General features: G+C 43.5%; 1 protein-coding gene across 3 annotated transcripts in view; it reads right to left on the bottom strand.

The window, feature by feature from the left end:
* Window positions 1-23,095, bottom strand: part of LOC121571954 (KH domain-containing, RNA-binding, signal transduction-associated protein 3) — a 176,408-nt gene that overhangs the window by 23,695 nt on the left and 129,618 nt on the right. For all 3 annotated transcript variants that reach the window (XM_041883758.2, XM_041883759.1, XM_041883760.1), the window contains exons 4-6: window positions 18,377-18,523; window positions 11,459-11,601; window positions 10,304-10,487 (exon numbers count right to left, since the gene is read on the bottom strand). In XM_041883758.2, coding sequence (XP_041739692.1) covers window positions 10,304-10,487; window positions 11,459-11,601; window positions 18,377-18,523 — 474 coding nt within the window. The remainder of the gene's footprint in view (window positions 1-10,303; window positions 10,488-11,458; window positions 11,602-18,376; window positions 18,524-23,095) is intronic.

Raw genomic sequence — 23,095 nt, 5'->3', positions numbered from 1 at the left:
TCTGAGGGAATTATCATAAACAAAACTAACCCACTTGCATTGTGCAACACACGCACGCACACACACACACACATAAGCACACAAACACACACACACACACACACAAACACACACACACACACACACACACACACACAAACACACTGCTCTGCCCCTCACCACCCAAAGGGATCATGTTGTTCTTTTATCTGGGATGAATTTTACCAGATGTGTTTTTTAGCAATGCTGTTAGTTGTACACTGCCTTCAGAGAGTATTCATACCCCTTGAGGTTGTTTTTTTTGTGTTACAAAGTGGGATTCAAATGGATTTAATTGTCATTTTTTGTCAATGATCTACACAAAATACTCTGTAGTGTCGAAGTGGAAGAAAATGTATATAAAATACTAATGTATCTTGATTAGATAAGTATTCAACCCCCTAAGTCAATACATGTTAGAATTACACTACCAGTCAAAGGTTTGGACACACCTACTCATTCAAGGGTTTTTCTTTATTTTTACTATTTTTTACATTGTAGAATAATAGTGAAGACATCAAAACTATGAAATAACACATATGGAATCATGTATTTAGTAACTAAAAAAAGTGTTAAACAAATCAAAATATATTTTATATTTGAGATTCTTCAAATAGCCACCCTTTGCCTTAATGACAGCTTTGCGCACTCTTGGCATTCTCTCAAACAGCTTCATGAGGTAGTCACCTGGAATGCATTTCAATTAACAGGTGTGCCTTCTTAAAAGTTAATTTGTGGAATTCATTTCCTTCTTAGTGCGTTTGAGCTAATCAGTTGTGTTGTGACAAGGTGGGGGGGTATACAGAAGATAAAAGACCAAGTCCATATTATGTCAAGAACAGCTCAAATAAGCAAAGAGAAACGACAGTCCATCAGTACTTTAAGACATGAAGGTCAGTCAATATGGAAAACTTGAAGAAGTTTGAACGTTTCTTAAAGTGCAGTCGCAAAAACCATCAAGCGCTATAATGAAACTGGCTCTCATGAGGACTGCCACAGGAATGGAAGACCCAAAGTTACCTCTGCTGCAGAGGAAAAGTTCATTAGAGTTACCAGCCTAAGAAATTGCAGCCCAAATAAATGCTTCACAGAGTTCAAGTAACAGACACATCTCAACATCAACTGTTCAGAGGGGACTGTGTGAATCAGGCCTTCATGGTCGAATTGCTGCAAAGAAACCACTACAAAAGGACACCAATAAGAAGAAGAGACCTGCTTGGGCCAAGAAACACGAGCAATGGACATTAGACCGGTGGAAATGTGTCCTTTGGTCTGGAGTCCAAATTGGAGATTTCTGGTTCCAACCGCAGTGTCTTTGTGAGACGGATGATCTCCGCATGTGTAGTTCCCCACCATAAAGCTTGTCTCTAAGAGCTTTACACACCTGGATTTTACTATATTTGCCCATTATTCTTAAAGGTCTGTCAAGTTGGTTGTTGATCATTGCTAGACAGCCATTTTCAAGTCTTGCCATAGATTTTCAAGCTGATTTAAGCATTGCTTAATTTGTAAATCGGGAGGTGCCGGAATAAAAAGTGAACGTGAGAGGGTGACCTGGGGAGCTCTGTGGTACCGGAAGGCATAAAAAAAAAAAAAATTCTAATAAAGCATTGCATGCATATCATCACATTTGCGTAGTGGCATAGAGCAGTAGTGTAGAGGCGCTTACAGAAGTTGCACACATTGGATTTTCTTTTTGTTGCGTAGGGTCCGGGAAATGTTTGGCCTTTTATAAATCCATTTCATACAATTCTACGTCATGACTGGAGACTTTGGCATAATATTTATTTATGACGCGTTCAAAAAACTGGGAAATCTCAGACTTCCGACTTCAGTGCGTTCAAGACAACTGGGAAATCTGGAAAAAACAAGCTCCGACTGGGAAAATTAGTTTTGAACGGTCATCCAACTTGAAATTCCAAGTGGGGAACTCTGGCCTCTTTCTAGAGCTCTGACCTTCAGACCTGAAGATCACTGACGTCATGATTCAACCACTTTTTTTGTCAGAGTTCCCAGTTGTCTTGAAAGCACCATAATACCACACAAATGATCGAAATGGACAGGCTACTTTGACACTGACAAACTGAGAATCTGAGATCAATGAAAACGACCTTGTCTTGAATCCATCAATAGCCTATGCCTAGGTATGTGGAGACATCAGTGGCGGCTCCTGAAAAAATTCTCAGGAGGGGCAATTTTTCTGATGATTTAGGTGACCTACACACATTTTAAAAAAGATATGTCCAGCAACAACATGAAGACAGGGGCAGCATATAAGTCAATACCAGAAGCATTTATTGACTGATCTGGGGAGATGGATTCCAGTTTCTGTGACAGATTATAAATAATCTCTGATGCCTTTGTTATATTAGCTTTTGGTTGAATGTACTGTCGTAGTAAATATATAATGTTATAGCTTGGTCTGACTAAAATCTTGTGCATGACCCATTTTGTGTTGGGCGTTTGTTTTCAATCAATGCTGTTCCTATCCTATAACAATGGACAAAAGAGTCCTATCTTGTCAGCCTTGTCAGCAGGTGGCCAAGGACAACACCCACGCCATAGGTCTCTCAGTTCTTCCAACTCACGAGTTCTTGCTCTGAGGACACACACACACACACACACACACATCATCACTGATAACACACACACACACACACATCATCACTGTTAAACACACACACACACACACACAAGAATCCCCTCTCTTTAGGCTGAACATTTGAAGACAGAGAACCCGACTCAGAGCCAATGCAACAGTGGAGGGGACCTCGCCCAACTCATCAGGACCAATCAGAAGATCAGAACTACTAGATTCAACCTACATCATTTATTGTATAAAATGTCTGCACACAATGTTTTCGGGGCTCTCTTCTCCCTAAGAGTTTGACGAACGAGTCCGTGCACGCGATTCCAGATATCTTTACCTCTGAATAAACTGCCTTTATTATACCATATCCACCCTGTCCAAAGTCTCTACTTGGTCTCAGTTCTCCAGTAAACTTGTGATTATCAACAGTACACAACGGTAACAAACAATTGGGGGAACTCACGGGGCAGATAGTAAGGTCGCAATGACACAGAAAGCAGTTCAATGTCGGGTACAGAGTCGCTCTCTTACCAGGATCGCGGTCCGCTCTGACCAGGGTGAAGCCGGCCGGCTCCACTTCTCTGTCCGGGACTCTGTCATCCAGCCAAGTCTCCCAGCTGTATTGGGATTCCGCTGCCAGCAGCGTTTTCATTATTTAGTCCGTTACGTAGCGGGTATGTACCACGATCAACAAGATCAGTCCAAAACCAACCACTGGAAATCCATGGTTGGCAGAATGTTTGTAAACTAAGTCTACAAATTAAAAACATAAAATAACGCCACACTGCAGGTCGCAACAGAGACGCTGCTAGCCGCTATTGTCTTGAGTTACGTTCATGGTTACGTCACGTATGACGAAAGCGCGTAAGTGCAAGCCCACAGACACCCATAGAGAATGTATTGAAAGCTTTGAAATTTGAAAAAAATAGATTTTACATGACAGGCTATGAGAGACTTCTGGGCGATTTTCAACTTGACTGAAATCGCCCCAAAAACGGGCGGGGCCATTTGAAGCACGACTTTAGCCTGATTTGACATTTAGTGGCTGGCAGATCAGACGTGAACACTGATAACTACTGTTGCCGTGATATAATTGATTAGAAAAAAAATCCCTTCCTTTTCCCGTTTGGCAGTGCGTCGCCCATATCGCCCTATTGAACAGGCCGTCCCTGGGAGACATATTGTATGCTACAATATGAGGATTAAATTATAGTCCTAAAAATGCTTTTCAGTTTCACTGACTCACCCAATGATGCGCAGCTCACTCGCTGGTGATGGAATATGTGATCGTGCCAAAAGCCTCTCTATCTCTCTCTCTCTTGTTTTACTTTGTAAAACAATATTTGGAAGACAAGTTGATCAAATATTTTGGTAGCCTACAGCTGACAGATTAGAGTCTTCTCTTTTCAGCAGGAGCCATTTGCTTTCCAACCGGTGTTTTCCCGCGATTGTAGACTAATTTAAATATAGCAAAAGGCCAGTTTTGTCTGCATGCTCTTTATTCACTGACAGATTTGCCACGCATTCCCGACTGTAGGCTATGCCTTGTTATGGGGCTACACTCCTCAGCTAGACTATTTTTTTAAAGAAGCTATTTATACTCTGGCAAAGTTTTAGGCTTTCTCATGGTGTAGTAGGCTATTCTGAATTATTAATTTATTTCTGAACAGACAGCAGTAACTCTATAACTTTGTCACATTTATTTCAATTTATCAGGCGTGCTGCAGCTCCTCCAGAACCCACCGCACGGCTCTATAAGGAAATAAATGATGAAGTACAATGCTGGAGAGATGAGAGTTGCAGAGTTATGTATATCAGAGCAGAGAGAGGGAGAGAAAGTGAATATCATTCTAGTTCTGTGACGGGGGGGGTTGCAGGAGCATTAACTTTGATCGCTTTTATTATAATTTTTACATTGCAAAAAGTGACAATTCGTTTTAATGTCACTGAGAGGCACCGGATCCGGCCAAACAGGTTCCGGAACGAAACAAGTCCAACACGGAGAGGTGCCGGATCCTGTTCCAGCACGATGCGGCTCAAATTAAGCACTGGATTTAAGTCAAAACTGTAACTAGGCCATTAAGGAACATTCAATGTCATCCAGTGTATATTTGGCATTGTGTTTAAGGTAATTGTCCTGCTGAAAGGTGAACTTGTCTCTTAGTGTCTGTTGGAAAGAAGATTGAACCATGTTTTCCTCTAGGATCTTTATCCAAAGAAAATGCCTAGTCCTTGCCGATGACAAGCATACCCATAACATGATGCAGCCACCACCATGCTTGAAAATATGAAGAGTGGTACACAGTGACGGTTGTTGATCCATTCTCAGTTATCTCTTATTACAGCCATTAAACTCTGTATATGTTTTAAAGTCACCATTGGCCTCATGGGGAAATCCCTGAGCAGTTTCCTTCCTCTCTGGCAACTGAGTTAGGAAGGATGCCTGTATCTTTGCAGTGACTAGGTGTATTGTGGAACAGGGCGAGAGCTTCATGTTCCTCGATGTCCACATCACTAAGGAACTATCATGGTCCCCACACATCAACACAGACGTGAAGAGGGCACGACAACACCTCTTCCCCCTCAGTAAACTGAAAAGATTCGGCATGGGCCCTCAGACCCTCAAAACGTTATACAGCTGCACCATTGAGAGCACCTTGACTGGCTGCATCACTGCTTGTTATGGCAACTGTTTGGCATCCGACCGCAAGGTGCTACAGAGGGTAGTGCATACGTCCCAGTACATCACTAGGGCTGAGCTCCCTGCCATCCAGGACCTCTATACCAGGCGGTGTCAGAGGAAGGCCCCAAAAAATGTCAAAGACTCCAGTCACCCAAGTCATAGAGTGTTCTCTCTGCTACCGCATGGCAAGCGGTACCAATGAACCAAGTCTGGAACCAACAGGACCCTGAACAGCTTCTACCCCCAAGCCATAAGACTGCTAAATAGTTAGTTAAATAGTAAACCAATAGCTACCCGGAATATCTGCATTGACCTTTTTGCACTAATCTCTTTTGACTTATCACATGCAGTTATTGTTTATTGTCTATCCCGTTGCCTAGTCACTTTGTCCCTACCTATATGTACATATCTACCTCAACTACCTCATACCCCTGCAAATCGACTCGGAACTGGTACCCCGTGAATATAGCCAAATTATCGTTACTCATTGTGTATTTATTCCTTGTGTTATTATTATTATTTTTCTTTCTACTACTTCTCTGTAATTTTTTTGCATTGTTGGAAAGAGCCTGTAAGTAAACGTTTCACTGTTAGTCTACACCTTTTGTTTACGAAGCATGTGACAAATACAATTTGATTTGATTTGATGCTCAAAGGGATATTCAATGTCTGCTTTTTTTTATTTTCACCCATCTATTAATATGTGCCCTTCTTTGCGAACCATTATAAAAAAAAACCTGGTCTTTGTGCAGTGGCGTGTATTCATGGATGGATGCCAAGGGAAGCCAGGCTTCTCCCAAACAAAGTCCAATAAAAAAAGACAATAACATATAAAATAATGTATCTTTCGTCTCTCTTTGTTTCAAAATGTTCCTTCAATTCACAAGAGGCTGAATGTATCTCACCGGAGAAAGCATCTGAGTGAGCGAAAGTGCCCCTCTGTCTCTGTATGTATAGCCCATCTACCTGATGCTGTCTGGTCAAAAAGAGTATGATATTGTTGCCTCATAGCAATAAATGCAGGAGAAGCCAGTGAGCATTTGGCCTCCCTTGATACATTTTTTTATATAAATAGTAGCCAATCAGTGTTGAGCTAAACTGAGTGAGCTCAACTGTGAATGGTCGTGGTGCACCCCAAAAAAGTGTAAAGGGAAGCCAATTTGTATTTGGCTTCACACCAATAGCCAAAACTTGAATTGTTGCATCTCGTTGTGTTGTTGTACTCTGGTGGCTAGCTAGCTAGCTAAAATTGGCCCTTTCCTAAATTAGCCATGGATGGAGATAGGGTTTTGGACTGGCCAATGATTATAATGGCGATTCTGATTCAACCATAAATTAATACATTGTGCCCCTGGCCTGAGAGGATGGAAGTTCAATATGTAGCTAGATGTAGTAGGCTAATGTTAACTAGCTGGCTCATCGTTGCCCATGAAAGGAAGTTACAGTAGGCTAGAGAGCAAGCATTTTAGCCAGGTAGCCAGGTAGCCTAGGACAACAGGAGTCATAGACCGTTAGGGCAACATGAAAGAGAGGAGGATTGCATTGGCATTTCAACATGTTTCAACATGTTTTTTCTACTTATAAACAGATGGAACTCATGTTTGAGTTCGAGGCCTGTGATGTGACCGAGGCCTGCACCATACTGGATGGACAGGAAGTAGACAATAACTCATGAGGACGGTATGAGAAATGAGCTTGTAGCAGTATTTCCGTCACCAGGCATCACCCTGGGAATGACTTCACTGTCACTACGGTTTAACAAGAAAGCTCTCCACTTTCTGTCTGTTTCTCTCCCTACACTACACTGTGTGCCTTCCCTTCACTCCACTGTCTCCTTACACCACATAAACCCTTCACTGTCTGTCTCCTCACATTCTTCATCTTCACCTTTCTCATTATCAGTCCAAATTGAAATGACAAGTGTTTCTGATTCCTGGTGAATGGTAAGAAATTGATAGTAGGCAGAATAATCACGATTTTATTACTACTAATTCCTCTCCAATGGGCTGACAGTCAGGTCGGGAACAGGTTCCTTATGGCCTTGTGTGCGTGCGTGTGTGTGTGTGCACAAATGTGTTTGTGTGGGTGCGTGTGTATGTGTGTGGCCTATGAAATATATGGAATGAGATTTGGATGCAATTACTGGATTGTGTAATCAGCCTCAGACTGCCAGGCAAATAATCTCATTCATAATTTTGTTTTCTACAAATTAGATTCCCCAATAATCTGATATCACTACTTACTGTTCTTATCAAATCACTGATATAAGAGAGAGGGAATGATTCAGCACAGTAAAGCCACTGAATTCTGAAAGTAATTGAATCACCAAAACAAAGACATTGTAATTCCAGAATGCTCCATACAGTAGGTCATGCTCCATACAGTAGGCCCACGGGTGAATTTATTTTCTTTTTTTACTCATATATTTTTTGAATGGCTTGTTCAGAAAATACCTCTAATCTGTTCTGACTGAATCGATTCGTTCTCTCCTTCAGCCTATCAAACTCTATACATGTAACTGCGTATGACATTGATCTACAAGTCAGATAACAACTGTGTGCACAGTGCGGGAGACGCAGCTGCTCGCGCCAACGAGAGGTAGGCCTACCCCATCTCTGTTCTAATATCGGTAGGCTACATCTGTGTGTCACCTTCAGCATTCAGATGTTTGTAAAATGGCTTTCGAATTATTAAATCATAGGCTTTATTAATTCAGGGACAACCAATGTCATTTACTGGGTCATTGTTACCAAATGTGTAGGCTACCGGAGTGGACACAACTCACATCTTGCTGATTGCACATATAACTGCTGATTGGGGCTTTTCGATTGGCAGGTTCACTGTACAAAATATTTTTGGTAGTTCTGCTTTAAACAGTCAGTGTATTTGGTCATATTTACATTAACAGGGTAGAGGTGTAATTTCATAAAAAGGAAAGTAATCATTTTTGAACGCCAAACTGGTCAGAACGGGAGAAGAGAGCAGCTCTCCTCCTTAATGTTCCAAACAGTCAAAACCATTCACTTTTGAGACTGGGGTGAAATCCAAAGCTGTGTTATATTATTTGGCTTTGAATGTAATAGCTCATTTCTAAAGATAAATATTGACATATAACTAGCTCAATACATGTTAATCTGCTATATGAGAAGTTAATCAGTGGGTGATGAGGACTTCAGATAAAATGTGGGGGGACAAAAACAAATTGCACAACCTAATCTGATAGTGGTAGATGCTTAGTCTGCCCTATGGCTCAGCTCACACACACACACACACACACACACACACACACACACACACACACAAACACACACACACACACACACAGAGCCGCTCAGCTCAGAGAAGTCAGCTCAGACAGATCCAGCTCCTGAGCTCCATCACGATCAGATATTCATTTAGAATGGAAAATGAATGTGTTCATGCAACAATTGTTAGTGCATCGGATCATATCGTATCAAACCGAATCTAATCGATTCGTTCCTCTAATCAAATCATACCGAATCGTTTTAAACTAAAAGTATCGTTCCTGTATCGTATCGGAGCCCATGTATCTAGATATTGTGCTTGTAAGGAGAGATGAACATCCCTAATAAATAGAGAGGTGTATGTGATCGTATCACAATGTAATCAAGGTTTGAAATTATTCTGTTTCTGTGAAATACTACATCTGTTTGGGCTTCTTGAGGTCAATTTGCAGTGTACAAATTATGTATTACTATCTTCCGGCCCCCTAACCATCCGCTCAAGAAAAAGTCTGCCTGCTGCTGAATGTAATTAGGGACCCCTGCAGTAAGTGATATTGTATGGTTAACTCCTCTAAAACATGCTGAATAAACAGAATATGGCTTCAAGCCCTTGGGCTGACCCAGACTGTCTGTAGACAAGGTGAACACTGGAAGAATGAGACAGGAAGTATGAGCAAGAAATACATCTCCTCCTCAGCAGTCACTTCATAGAAAACTACAAGAGCCTATTTGTTAGTACCGCTCAATGACGACAACAACAGAACAGTAGGTGTGTCTATTATCAACCCTCTCATTGGATGGAGAGCAGTAGAGCTCATTCAGTCTGTAATTCATAGCGATATGGTGAAGATTTATCATCAGCCAGATGTCTGTGGTGCTCTGCCTCCCAGATCCCCAGGTGTGTGTGTGTGTGTGTGTGTGTGTGAGTGAGTGTGAATGTGAGTGTGAGTGTGAGTGTGAGTGAGTGTGAGTGTGAGTGTGAGTGTGAGTGTGAGTGTGAGTGTGAGTGTGAGTGTGAGTGTGAGTGTGAGTGTGAGTGTGTGTGTGTGTGTGTGTGTGTGTGTGTGTGTGTGTGTGTGTGTGTGTGTGTGTGTGTGCGGGCGTGCGGGCGTGTGTGTGTGCGGGCGTGCGTGTGTCTGGGGAGCCAGTTTACCACTGTGACAATGATGTGAAGCAGCTGGTCCAGTCGTGGCACTCTACCATTTGTTCTCTACGACCTCCACCCATTCTAACTGCAGACCTCCATATAAACCTGTCAGATGTGGTTAGCTATGGGCTGGCAGGGTACTCATCCAACAGAGGCAACCAACTCTGCTCCTGTCCTCCTCTCCTCCCCCTCCTCTCCTCCTCTCCTCCCCCTCCTCTCCTCCTCTCCTCCCCCTCCTCTGCTCCTCCCCTCCCCCTTCTCTCCTACCGTACCACTCTCTGCTGAATATGCTGGGTTGGTGACCTGCTGTGACAGTAAGGTGGGAGGTAGAGGGAAGGAGGGAGTCCTCCTTGGCATGTGTACAAAGGGTCTGACTCTGGGTTTAATATACAGTATTCATCTCTGCCAGCTGTTCAAATTTCAACAGGGCTCCCTCCAGACCAGACAGGTAAACTAGCATGCCAGGATTACCATAACAGGACCAGTGAAATCCCCTCTCAGTTTTGATATTACCGTGAGGATACCTGTATACAGACACGTGTGTGTGTGTGTGTCCGTGCGTGCGTGTGCCAGCGTACATACATGAACACACATGTCCCTCCTATTGTGTAAATACTCACATATTCCCCATATGTGTCCTGTGCTACAGGTGGTGGTCTGTACCCCGCGGGCGGGGGAGCCCCTCGTGCTCTTGGTGCTGGCACGCCCCTCATTCGGGCGGATGGTACCCGGCTGGGGGGTGCCCCTCTCGGTGCTGCACCACGGGGGACGGCTGCGTGGGGAGGGGGCACACCTCCTCGACTCCTACCACAGGACAAGCAGGGGAGAATTGTAGGCTTCGTCTCAAATGGCACCCTATTCCCTATATAGTGCAATGTTTTTGACCATAGGCCTATGGCTTAAGTGGACCAAGAGACTGTCACCAACATACCTGTACAATTCAGACATATACTGAATAAAACAATCACATTATTGTTAGTGAATATATGGTTTGACTTACTGGAAACCCCACTGCCTGTAGGACCTTTTTCTTATCTCACTCACATTAGGCATGCTAAATGCTAATTACTGTCTAATTTAAAAAAGATCCAATTATATTCCCTCTCAGAGCAATACAAACATCTACACACACACACACACACACACACACACACACACACACACACACACACACACACACACATTCCTTCTCTGTGACCTGGTTTATCTCTTCATCTAATCGAGAAAGATTTGCTTTTATTAGTACAAGCAACAAACATACTTTGCATTTCATTTTAAAATGTAGAGTAGAAAGCCTAAGAGCCACACAACATGCATACTATAACATATTAGAATGGCAATGACTATTTTAGTGTTATTTTAAGTTATCTGGGGAGTTACATCTTAAAGAGAGTACAGCAGGACAGTTGCATACAAAAATTAATTCGAATTTCAATAGTCCTTAAAGTTGTATTGTGTATCGTTTGGGTCAGATAGTGTATTTTCCCCCATTGGTATTACAAAGCAGAGTTTTGAATTGAATGTACTAAAACGCAGACACATATTTATGCTGTCGTTCATTTCAGTTATGGGAATAAGTGAATTGAAGGAATTTCAGGCTGTGGGAATGAGTCCTAGTCTAAGAACACTCTCCTATTTGGAATATCATCTCTGGAATGGGGTCTATGTATCTGTCTATGTGTCCATCTACCCCACACCAAACACAAAAGTGAATACATACACCAACACACATGCATGAACGCACACACACACACACCCAGGTTGGCAGTAGGTACCTGATGGGTCCTGGGGCAGGTGTCCCTCTACCCCGTGCTGCAGGCAGCTTGCCCCTCACCGCTGGCACCTTGGCATCCTCCGAGCCACCATTCAGATAGGTCAGCTCCTGCAGCTGCGCCTGTCGGATCTCATCATTGTAATCCTGCACACACACACACACACACACACCCACACACACCCTTTTAATTACAGCGTATTAAATCACGTTCTTTATCTCCAGGGTTACAGCCCTGTAGGAATATCTAATTAATGTACTTTACAGTGCTGCTGTGACCAACCGGTGTGTGTGTGTGTGTGTGTGTGTGTGTGTGTGTGTGTGTGTGTGTGTGTGTGTGTGTCCGCGTGCGTGTGTGTGATGCTGCCGTGACCGATTCTCCTCAGGCAGAGCAACACACACCTGATCCCCGTTGATAAAACCCAGGAACCCCATTAGGCTTTTTATCGTCACACACAGTCATCTCTCTCTCTCTCTGCGTGTGTCTTTATCGTCGAACTCAGTTGTCTTCACCGCTCAATGGAACGTAGCAATTAATATGGAAATCAGCGTTTAATCATACTGCCATGGAGACAATTGTCTTCTGTCTCCTCCATATCAACACATCGCTGTGTATTTGTGAGGGAAATTAAAAGACGTAATTAATGACCGGAAATAAATCATCATGGCTCGGAGTGAGACTGGAAAGATCATACATATTAACATGGGATGGAGAGGTCATACTATTCTTACATAATTGCATGGGATATATAAGTCAACCATAATAAATGGAGTATGAGTAAATAAGCATGATGTAAGGGAGTTTCAGAGAGGGTTAGGCTGTGCTGAGTGGTTCCTGTCTGATTGTGTTACTTGGTTATTCAGCTTAGTCCGTTATCCCCATGGCTTCCCTTCCCTCACAGGGACGTGCATCCAATCAGACAACCCAGAGTCTGTTACTGATTCAGCTGCTTCAGCCGGCAGACTGGTTGTGTCTGGACTGGACCAGACTAGACTTCTGCCACTTGCTACAATGGTAAAACCTTAATTATAAACTGGGTGGGTCGAGCCCTGAATGCTGATTGGCTGACAGCCGTTGTATATTTTATTTAATTTTTTTATTTTACCTTTATTTAACCAGGTAAGACAGTTGAGAACAAGTTCTCATTTACAACTGCGACCTGGCCAAGATAAAGCAAAGCAGTGCGATAAAAACAACACAGAGTTACATATGGGGTAAAAAACATAAAGTCAAAAATACAACAGAAAATATATATACAGTGTGTGCAAATGTAGCAAGTTATGGAGGTAAGGCAATACATAGGCTATAGTGCAAAATAATTACAATAGTATTAACACTGGAATGCTAGATGTGCAAGAGATGATGTGCAAATAGAGATACTGGGGTGCAAAAGAGCAAAATAAATAACAATATAGGGATGAGGTAGTTGGGTGGGCTAATTTCAGATGGGCTGTGCACAGGTGCAGTGATCGGTAAGGTGCTCTGACAACTGATGCTTAAAGTTAGTGAGGGAGATAAGAGTCTCCAGCTTCAGAGATTTTTGCAATTCGTTCCTGTCATTGGCAGCAGAGAACTGGAAGGAATGGCGGCCAAAGGAGGTGTTGGCTTTGGGAATGACCAGTGAGATATACCTGCTGGAGCGCAGACTACGGGTGGGTGCTGCTATGGTGACCAATGAGCTAAGATAAGGCGGGGATTTGCCTAGCAGTGATTTATAGATGGCCTGGAGCCAGTGGGTTTGATGACGAACATGTAGTGAGGACCAGCCAACAAGAGCGTACAGGTCACAGTGGTGGGTAGCGTATGGGGCTTTGGAGACAAAACGGATGGCACTGTGATAGACTACATCCAATTTGCTGAGTAGAGTGTTGGAGGCTATTTTGTAAATGACATCGCCGAAGTCAAGGATCGGTAGGATAGTCAGTTTTACGAGGGCATGTTTGGCAGCATGAGTGAAGGAGGCTTTGTTGCGAAATAGGAAGCCGATTCTAGATTTAACTTTGGATTGGAGATTCTTTATGTGAGTCTGGAAGGAGAGTTTACAGTCTAACCAGACACCTAGGTATTTGTAGTTGTCCACATACTCTAGGTCAGACCCGTCAAGAGTGGTGATTCTAGTCGGGTGGGCGGGTGCCAGCAGCGTTCGATTGAAAAAGACCATATATTAGACCATATAACACAGGTATAACAAAACATTTATTTTTACTGCTCTAATTACGTTGGTAACCAGTTTATAATAGCAATAAGGCACCTCGGGGGTTTGTGGTATATGGCCAATATGAATCAAATCAAATCAAATGTTATTTGTCACATACACGTGTTTAGCAGATGATATTACGGGTGTAGCGAAATGCTTGTGCTTCTAGCTCCAACAGTGCAGTAATATCTAACAAGTAACATCTAACAATTTCACAACATATACCCAATACACACAAATCTAGTAAGGAATGGAATTAAGAATATATACATATATGGACGAGCAATGACAGAGCGGCATGGACTAAGATACAGTAGAATATTATAGAATACAGTATATACATATGAGATGAGTAATGCAAGATATGTAAACATTATTAAAGTGACTAGTGTTCCATTTCTTAAAGTGGCCAGTGATTTCAATAGGCAGCAGCAGCTAGTGATAGCTATTTAACAGTCTGATGGCCTTGAGATAGAAGCAGTTTTTCAGTCTCTCTGTCACAGCTTTGATGCATTTGTACTGACCTCGCCTTCTGGATGATAGCGGGGTGAACAGGCAGTGGCTCGGGTGGTTGATGTCCTTGATGATCTTTTTGGCCTTCCTGTGACTTCGGGTGCTGTAGGTGTCCTGGAGGGCGGGTAGTTTACCCCCGGTATTGCGTTCGGCAGACCGCACCACCCTCTGGAGAGCCCTGCGGTTGAGGTCGGTGCAGTTGCCGTACCAGGCGATGATACAGCCCGACAGGATGCTCTTAATTGTGCATCTGTAAAAGTTTGTGAGGGTTTTAGGTGCCAAGCCAAATTTCTACAGCCTCCTGAGGTTGAAGAGGCTCCGTTGCGCCTTCTTCACCACACTGGCTGCGTGGGTGGGCCATTTAAGTTTGTTAATGATGTGTATGCCAAGGAACTTTAAGCTTTCCACCTTCTCCACTGCTGTCCCGTCGATGTGGATAGGGGGGTGCACCCTCTGCTGTTTCCTGAAGTCCATGATCATCTCCTTTGTTTTGTTGACTTTGAGTAAGAGGTTATTTTCCTGGCACCACACTCCCAAAGCCCTCACCTCCTCCCTATAGGTTGTCTCGTCATTATTGGTAATCAAGCCTACTACTATTGTGTCGTCTGCAAACTTGATGATTGAGTTGGATGTGTGCTTGGCCACGCAGTCATGGGTGAACAGGGAGTACAGGAGGGGGCTGAGCATGCACCCTTGCTGAGCTATAGTCAATGAACAGCATTCTTACATAGGTATTCCTCTTGTCCAGATGGGATAGGGCAGTGTGCAGTGTGATGGCGATTGCATCGTCTGTGGATCTATTTGGTCGGTAAGCAAATTGAAGTAGGTCTAGGGTGACAGGTAAGGTAGAGGTGATATGATCCTTGACTAGTCTCTCAAAGCACTTCATGATGACAGAGGTGAGTGCTACAGGGTGATAGTCATTTAGTTCAGTTACCTTTGCTTTCTTGGGTACAGGAACAATGGTGGCCATCTTGAAGTGTGTGGGGACAGCAGACTGGGATATGGAGAGATTGAATATGTCCATAAACACACCAGCCAGCTGGTCTGCGCATGCTCTGAGGATGCGGCTAGGGATGCCATCTAGACCGGCAGCCTTGCTTAAATGTCTTACTCACGTCGGCCACGGAGAAGGAGAGCCCACAGTCCTTGGTAATGGACCGCATTGGTGGCACTGTGTTATCCTCAAAGCGGCCGAAGAAGGTGTTTAGCTTGTCCGGAAGCAAGACGTCGGTGTCGGCGACGTGGCTGGTTTTACTTCTGTAGTCCGTGATTGTCTGTAGACCCTGCTACATACATCTCGTGACTGAGCCGTTGAATTGCGACTCCACTTTGTCTCTATACTGATGTTTTGCCTGTTTAATTGCCTTACGGAGTGAGTAGCTACACTGTTTGTATTCTGCCATATTCCCAGACACCTTGCCATGGGTAAATGCGGTGGTTCGTGCTTTCAGTTTTGCGCAAATGCTGCCATCTATCCACGGTTTCTGGTTAGGGTAGGTTTTAATAGTCACAGTGGGCACAACATCTCCTATACATATCCTGACAAACTCATTCACCGTTTCAGTGTATTCGTCTAAATTATTTTCGCAAGCTACCCGGAACATATCCCTGTCCGCGTGATCAAAACAATCTTGAAGCATGGATTCCGATTGGTCAGACCAGCGTTCAATAGTCCTTAGCACGGGTACTTCCTGTTTGAGTTTCTGCTTGTAGGAAGGAATGAGCAAAATGGAGTCGTGGTCAGATTTACCGAAAGGAGGGTGGAGGAGGGCCTTATAACCATCCCGGAAGTTCGAATAGCAATGGTTGAGAATTTTAGCTGCCCGTGTACAACAGTCGATATGTTGATAGAACTTCGGCAGCCTAGTCCTCAAATTTGCTTTGTTAAAATCTCCGGCTACTATAAATGTAGCCTCAGGATATGTGGTTTCCAGTTTGCCTAAAATCCAGTGGTTCTTTGAGGGCCGTAGTGGTATCGGCTTGAGGGGGGATGTACAAGGCCGTGACTATAACCAAATAAAATCATCTTGGGAGATAATACGGTCGGGATTTGATTGTGAGGTATTCTAGGTCGGATGAACAAAATAACTTGAGTTCCTGTATGTTACTACAATTACACCATGAGTCCTTAATCACGAAACACACACCACCGCCCTTCTGCTTCCCGGAGAGATATTTATTTCTGTCTGCGCGATGAACTGAGAACCCATCTGGCTGGACCGATTTCAACAGAATATACAGAGAGAGCCATGTTTCCATGAAACAAAGTATGTTACAGGCCCTGATGAAGCCGCCATCTTCGTCGGCAGCCCCGCGACTAGCTCTTAGGAAACTTTGCGGTATTTAGTTTTTTTCTGTATTCTTCTTTACATTATTCGCTCAGAAAGTGTTTTGTCTCCACGTTGCGTTGTGCATAAGAACAGCCCTTAGCTGTGGTATATTGGCCATATACCACACCTCCTCTGGCCTTTTTGCTTAACTGTACTATCTGGGTGATCAGTGTGGACACAGGCACATAGTCTAGACATACAGTGAGGGAAAAAAGTATTTTATCCCCTGCTGATTTTGTATGTTTGCCCACTGACAAAGACATGATCAGTCTATCATTTTAATGGTAGGTTTATTTGAACAGTGAGAGACAGAATAACAACAAAAAAATCCAGAACAACGCATGTCAAAATGTTATAAATTGATTTGCATTTTAATGAGGGAAATAAGTATTTGACCCCTCTGCAAAACATGACTTAGTACTTGGTGGCAAAACCCTTGTTGGCAATCACAGAGGTCAGACGTTTCTTGTAGTTGGCCACCAGGTTTGCACACATCTCAGGAGGGATGTCATTAAGGTTTCGAGGCTGACGTTTGGCAACTCAAACCTTCAGCTCCCTCCACAGATTTTCTATGGGATTAAGGTCTGGAGACTGGCTAAGCCACTCCAGGACCTTAATGTGCTTCTTCTTGAGCCACTCCTTTGTTGCCTTGGCCGTGTGTTTTGGGTCATTGTCATGCTGGAATACCCATCCACGACCCATTTTCAATGCCCTGGCTGAGGGAAGGAGGTTCTCACCCAAGATTTGACGGCACATGGCCCCGTCCATCGTCCCTTTGATGCGGTGAAGTTGTCCTGTCCCCTTATCAGAAAAACACCCCTAAAGCATAATGTTTCCACCTCCATGTTTGACGGTGGGGATGGTGTTCTTGAGGTCATAGGCAGCATTCCTCCTCCTCCAAACACAGCGAGTTGAGTTGATGGCAAAGAGCTCGATTTTGGTCTCATCTGACCACAATACTTTCACCCAGTTCTCCTCTTAATCATTCAGATGTTCATTGGCAAACTTCAGACGGGCCTGTATATATGCTTTCTTGAGCAGGGGGACCTTGCGGGCGCTGCAGGATTTCAGTCCTTCACGGCGTAGTGTGTTACCAATTGTTTTCTTGGTGACTATGGTCCCAGCTGCCTTGAGTTCATTGACAAGATCCTCCCGTGTAGTTCTGGGCTGATTCCTCACCGTTCTCATGATCATTGCAAGTCCACGAGGTGAGATCTTGCATGGAGCCCCAGGCCGAGGGAGATTGACAGTTATTTTGTGTTTCTTCCATTTGCGAATAATCGCACCAACTGTTGTCACCTTCTCACCAAGCTGCTTGGCGATGGTCTTGTAGCCCATTCCAGCCTTGTGTAGGTCTACAATCTTGTCCCTGACATCCTTGGAGAGCTCTTTGGTCTTGGCCATGGTGGAGAGTTTGGAATCTGATTGATTGATTGCTTCTGTGGACAGGTGTCTTTTATACAGGTAACAAATTGATATTAGGAGCACTCCCTTTAAGAGTGTGCTACTAATCTCAGCTCGTTACCTGTATAAAAGACAGCTGGGATCCAGAAAATGTTTCTGATTGAGAGGGGGTCAAATACTTATTTCCTTCATTAAAATGCAAATCAATTTATAACATTTTTGACATATGTTTTTTGTTGTTATTCTGTCTCTCACTGTTCAAATAAACATACCATTAAAATTATACTGATCTTTTCTTTGTCAGTGGGCAAACGTACAAAATCAGCAGGGGATCAAATACTTTTTTCCCTCACTGTATGTTGGACAAAAGAAGCAGAGTAGTCATTCTCAAATCACTAGCTAGCTGTTCTATTTTGTTCATATGTTGTAAGAGAACAACATAAGAGTAACGAGTATGTAGGAGTCAGTACATACTGGTATGAGGAACTTCTTGATCTCCTCCAGTGCGTGACCCATCCTGTTGTAGGCCTCTGCAGGGGGAGCGAACACTTCTATGAGGACATGGAGGTCCTCGTTCAGGTGCTGATATTTGGCCTCTCCACTCTTCCGTAGCTCTTCCTCCTGGTAGAACAAAAATATATTAAGTGTATTAATAAAGCCCTCTTTACACCAGAAGAGGTCTCAAAGTGCTTTAACTCGACCTATTATAATGTCACCTCAGTTACTCCTCACAGTTTGTATCATCCACACAGGATCAGCAAGACTGATCCAGCTAATCTGTTTGACTGGATTACTGAATTTATTATAATTAGGGCTGTCAGAGTTACAGTGGGGAAAAAAAGTATTTAGTCAGCCACCAATTGTGCAAGTTCTCCCACTTAAAAAGATGAGAGAGGCCTGTAATTTTCATCATAGGTACACGTCAACTATGACAGACAAAATGAGAAAAACAATTCCAGAAAATCACATTGTAGCATTTTTAATGAATTTATTTGCAAATTATGGTGGAAAATAAGTATTTGGTCAATAACAAAAGTTTCTCAATACTTTGTTATATACCCTTTGATGGCAATGACACAGGTCAAACATTTTCTTTAAGTCTTCACAAGGTTTTCACACACTGTTGCTGGTATTTTGTCCCATTCCTCCATGCAGATCTCCTCTAGAGCAGTGATGTTTTGGGGCTGTCGCTGGGCAACACGGACTTTCAACTCCCTCCAAAGATTTTCTATGGGGTTGAGATCTGGAGACTGGCTAGGCCACTCCAGGACCTTGAAATGCTTCTTACGAAGCCACTCCTTCGTTGCCCGGGCGGTGTGTTTGGGATCATTGTCATGCTGAAAGACCCAGCCACGTTTCATCTTCAATGCCCTTGCTGATGGAAGGAGGTTTTCACTCAAAATCTCACGATACATGGCCCCATTCATTCTTTCCTTTACACGGATCAGTCATCCTGGTCCCTTTGCAGAAAAACAGCCCCAAAGCATGATGTTTCCATCCCCATGCTTCACAGTAGGTATGGTGTTCTTTGGATGCAACTCAGCATTCTTTGTCCTCCAAACACGACGAGTTGAGTTTTTACCAAAAAGTTATATTTTGGTTTCATCTGACCATATGACATTCTCCCAATCCTCTTCTGGATCATCCAAATGCACTCTAGCAAACTTCAGACGGGCCTGGACATGTACTGGCTTAAGCAGGGGGACACGTCTGGCACTGCAGGATTTAAGTCCCTGGCGGCGTAGTATGTTACTGATGGTAGGCTTTGTTACTTTGGTCCCAGCTCTCTGCAGGTCATTCACTAGGTCCCCCCGTGTGGTTCTGGGATTTTTGCTCACCGTTCTTGTGATCATATTGACCCCACGGGGTGAGATCTTGCGTGGAGCCCCAGATCGAGGGAGATTATCAGTGGTCTTGTATGTCTTCCATTTCCTAATAATTGCTCCCACAGTTGATTTCTTCAAACCAAGCTGCTTACCTATTGCAGATTCAGTCTTCCCAGCCTGGTGCAGGTCTACAATTTTGTTTCTGGTGTCCTTTGACAGCTCTTTGGTCTTGGCCATAGTGGAGTTTGGAGTGTGACTGTTTGAGGTTGTGGACAGGTGTCTTTTATACTGATAACAAGTTCAAACAGGTGCCATTAATACAGGTAACGAGTGGAGGACAGAGGAGCCTCTTAAAGAAGAAGTTACAGGTCTGTGAGAGCTAGAAATCTTGCTTGTTTGTAGGTGACCAAATACTTATTTTCCACCATAATTTGCAAATAAAATCATTAAAAAATCCTACAATGTGATTTTCTGGATTTCTTTTTCTCAATTAGTCTGTCATAGTTGACGTGTACCTATGATGAAAATTACAGGCCTCTCTCATCTTTTTAAGTGGGAGAACTTGCACAATTGGTGGCTGACTAAATACTTTTTTCCCCCACTGTAATCAGTTAACTCGAGTTCACTTTTGCAATTTAAGTGCACCATTTTTTTTTATTGTGATGAATCGCATTGTCTGAAAGCATTCAAAATACACTGAAAACATCCAAATAAATATACTGTATATAGCTAAAACCAACAATGCTAACCGTTACTTTGGATAAAATCAAGACATCAGTATTATTGTATGCTTTCTGTATAAAAAAATCTTAAATTACAGCTCAATTTGAGCAAATTCTGAATTTGGGGTTAATGGCTATTAAACACAACAAATCCTGCAAATAACTTTATAAAAATATATATATATTGTTTGACAGCCCTAAATATAATACAACCACAATATTGATTAGATCTCTAATGCCACAAAGGAGTGCAACACTGTATCCTGTACATGAAATACATACTACAGTATGGTGTAAATTGGTGATATAGGCCAACATAGATCCCAATGGGCCATCTCATCCAGACAGAAACAGGCCAATGTTATTGAAGGGACAAAATAGGACATCCAAACCCTAAGTAAAACTACAGCACAGACAACAACATGAGGTGTATAGACACCCCAGTTTCCTCATCTGAACAAAACCCTGCTCTGCTGTGCTCTTCTCTAGTGACGTTCCTCTAGGCTGCTAGCTACTGAGAACTTCCTTCCTCACTCCTCCAGTGGAATCATGCAACACACCACACGCGCACACACACACGCACACACACACACACACACACACACACACACACACACACACACACACACACACACACACACACACACACACACACACACACGCACACACTCACACTTCCCTCCTCTAGAAGCACCATGCAAGGCAGAGCCTCTGATGTGATGTCATTTAATTATAAATAACCTGGTTTTAAGAGAGCCTGTGGTATGTTAATGAGATGCTAATTTCCCTCATAAATCTGTGTTTTACAAGGAAGAGGGTCCTCTGTGTATACTGTTTGGAGTACCTATACTGATGGAGCTGCCAGCATCACCTTGTGTATGTGTGTGTGTGTGTGTGTGTGTGTGTGTGTGTGTGTGTGTGTGTGTGTGTGTGTGTGTGTGTGTGTGTGTGTGTGTGTGTGTGTGTGTGTGTGTGTGTGTGTGTGTGTGTGTGTGTGTGTGGCGTGTGTGGCGTGTGTGTGTGTGTGGCCCCTCACACAGCTCTGATAAGAGACATCAATAACACACATACACACACACACATACACACTGTCTTCCTATATGTGCTCAGCAGCCCATGGCCGGAGATTACAGCTGTCACCTCCTCTATCTCCTCCAAGCATCTCCCCTCTGTTGATATTCCTCATAGAGAATCGGTTTATATTCCTCACTGCAAATCTGGTTATCAAACAGCCATTCTCTTCCCAGAAACAGAGGCACAAAGAGGGACAAAGCCTGAGACAACAGCATGAGAGTCCATAGGAACTCCATAGGAAAGACAGTTTGGCTCAGAGCATGACATGTTTGAGGGCTGTTAGTTGTTGCAGATGACGCCTTGTTATGCATCCTGAATAACAGGAGGATGACACGACAGCAACAACATGGATGCCGTGTATTGTGGTGACTTCTTGCAGACTGAGAGGACTGACAGAGGACAAGGAAGGCCAAGTCAACAACTAGATGTAATTTCATCATCCATTTTAAGCTCCACTAGCCTTCGTTTCCATAACACCAACCTTGAACCCAGAAGCATACGCCTCCCTAAACTTCACCCAGCCCAAGGAACGTACAATAAAGCAACTTCAGGACAGAGACTCTGAATGCTTCTATATCTTATTGGCTGTAAGAGTCTATGGTGACAATGCAGGGATGTCAGGGGTGCCATCAGCTCCACACTCAGCAGCTGAGGAGTCGAAGGGAGAAGGAGAAGCGAAAAGCCTGATGCAGCCTGTTGCTGTTGTGGCCTTCCTTTGATCCTTTCATTGACACTACTCTGTGTAACTGACGATGACAATCTTGGGAAAATATTGGAGGAATTCTACACTGAGGCTGAGCTTTTATCCACCTCCAACTGGCTTGCAGGGAGGTAGCTATAAGAACACAGCTGTATCCATACAATTAGAATTAGATTCTAGAATTACGCCTCTTCGTGCTAGAAAACGTCATGCATAATACAGGCCTCTCACTGCAAAAAAGACTCTGAAGCAAACACCACAAAATGAGCTTTTCAACAATGAAAGTAAAGGTGTATGTTGGATCTGGAGCAAGCTGTCAATCACAGATCACAAATCTCCCCGGTGAGGTAGTGGAGGAGGTGTGTGAAGCATGCTGAGCTGTTTTTGTGTGTGTGTGTGTGTGTGTGTGTGTGTGTGTGTGTGTGTGTGTGTGTGTGTGCGCGTGCGAGGGTTTGTGTGTGTGCGTGTGTGTGTGTGTGTGTGGAAGCCTGCTGAGTCTGCTGAGGTCAGCACATCTCCATGACAGATCTGTTCAGCAGGTGTTCCAGAGTTGTGCCGTCAGAGAGAATCGATCACAACAATCTGATGGAACGTTGCTGTGTGGTACTGAAGATCATCGATGTCACATATCACCTATGATGACAAACTGACTGACGGAGAAAGACTGCCACAGACACAATGAGACAGAACACATCCTCAATAACTCAGCTGGTTATTGATGCCTTTCCACTGAGGGTGTCTGCCTCAATTTGCCTGACACAAACAACAGAGAGATAGAGAGACAGAGAGGGAAAGCGAGAGAGGGGACTTGGCCGTTACAAAGAGGTAGAGAGAGAGAATGGGATTGGGCTGTTGTCAGATAGAGAGGGAG

The sequence above is a fragment of the Coregonus clupeaformis genome, chromosome 8, assembly GCF_020615455.1.
Source record: "Coregonus clupeaformis isolate EN_2021a chromosome 8, ASM2061545v1, whole genome shotgun sequence".
NCBI classification, from domain to species: Eukaryota; Metazoa; Chordata; class Actinopteri; order Salmoniformes; family Salmonidae; genus Coregonus; species Coregonus clupeaformis.
The sequence above is the reverse complement of the archived record's forward strand: the minus strand, read 5'-3'. Positions and strand labels throughout refer to the sequence as shown.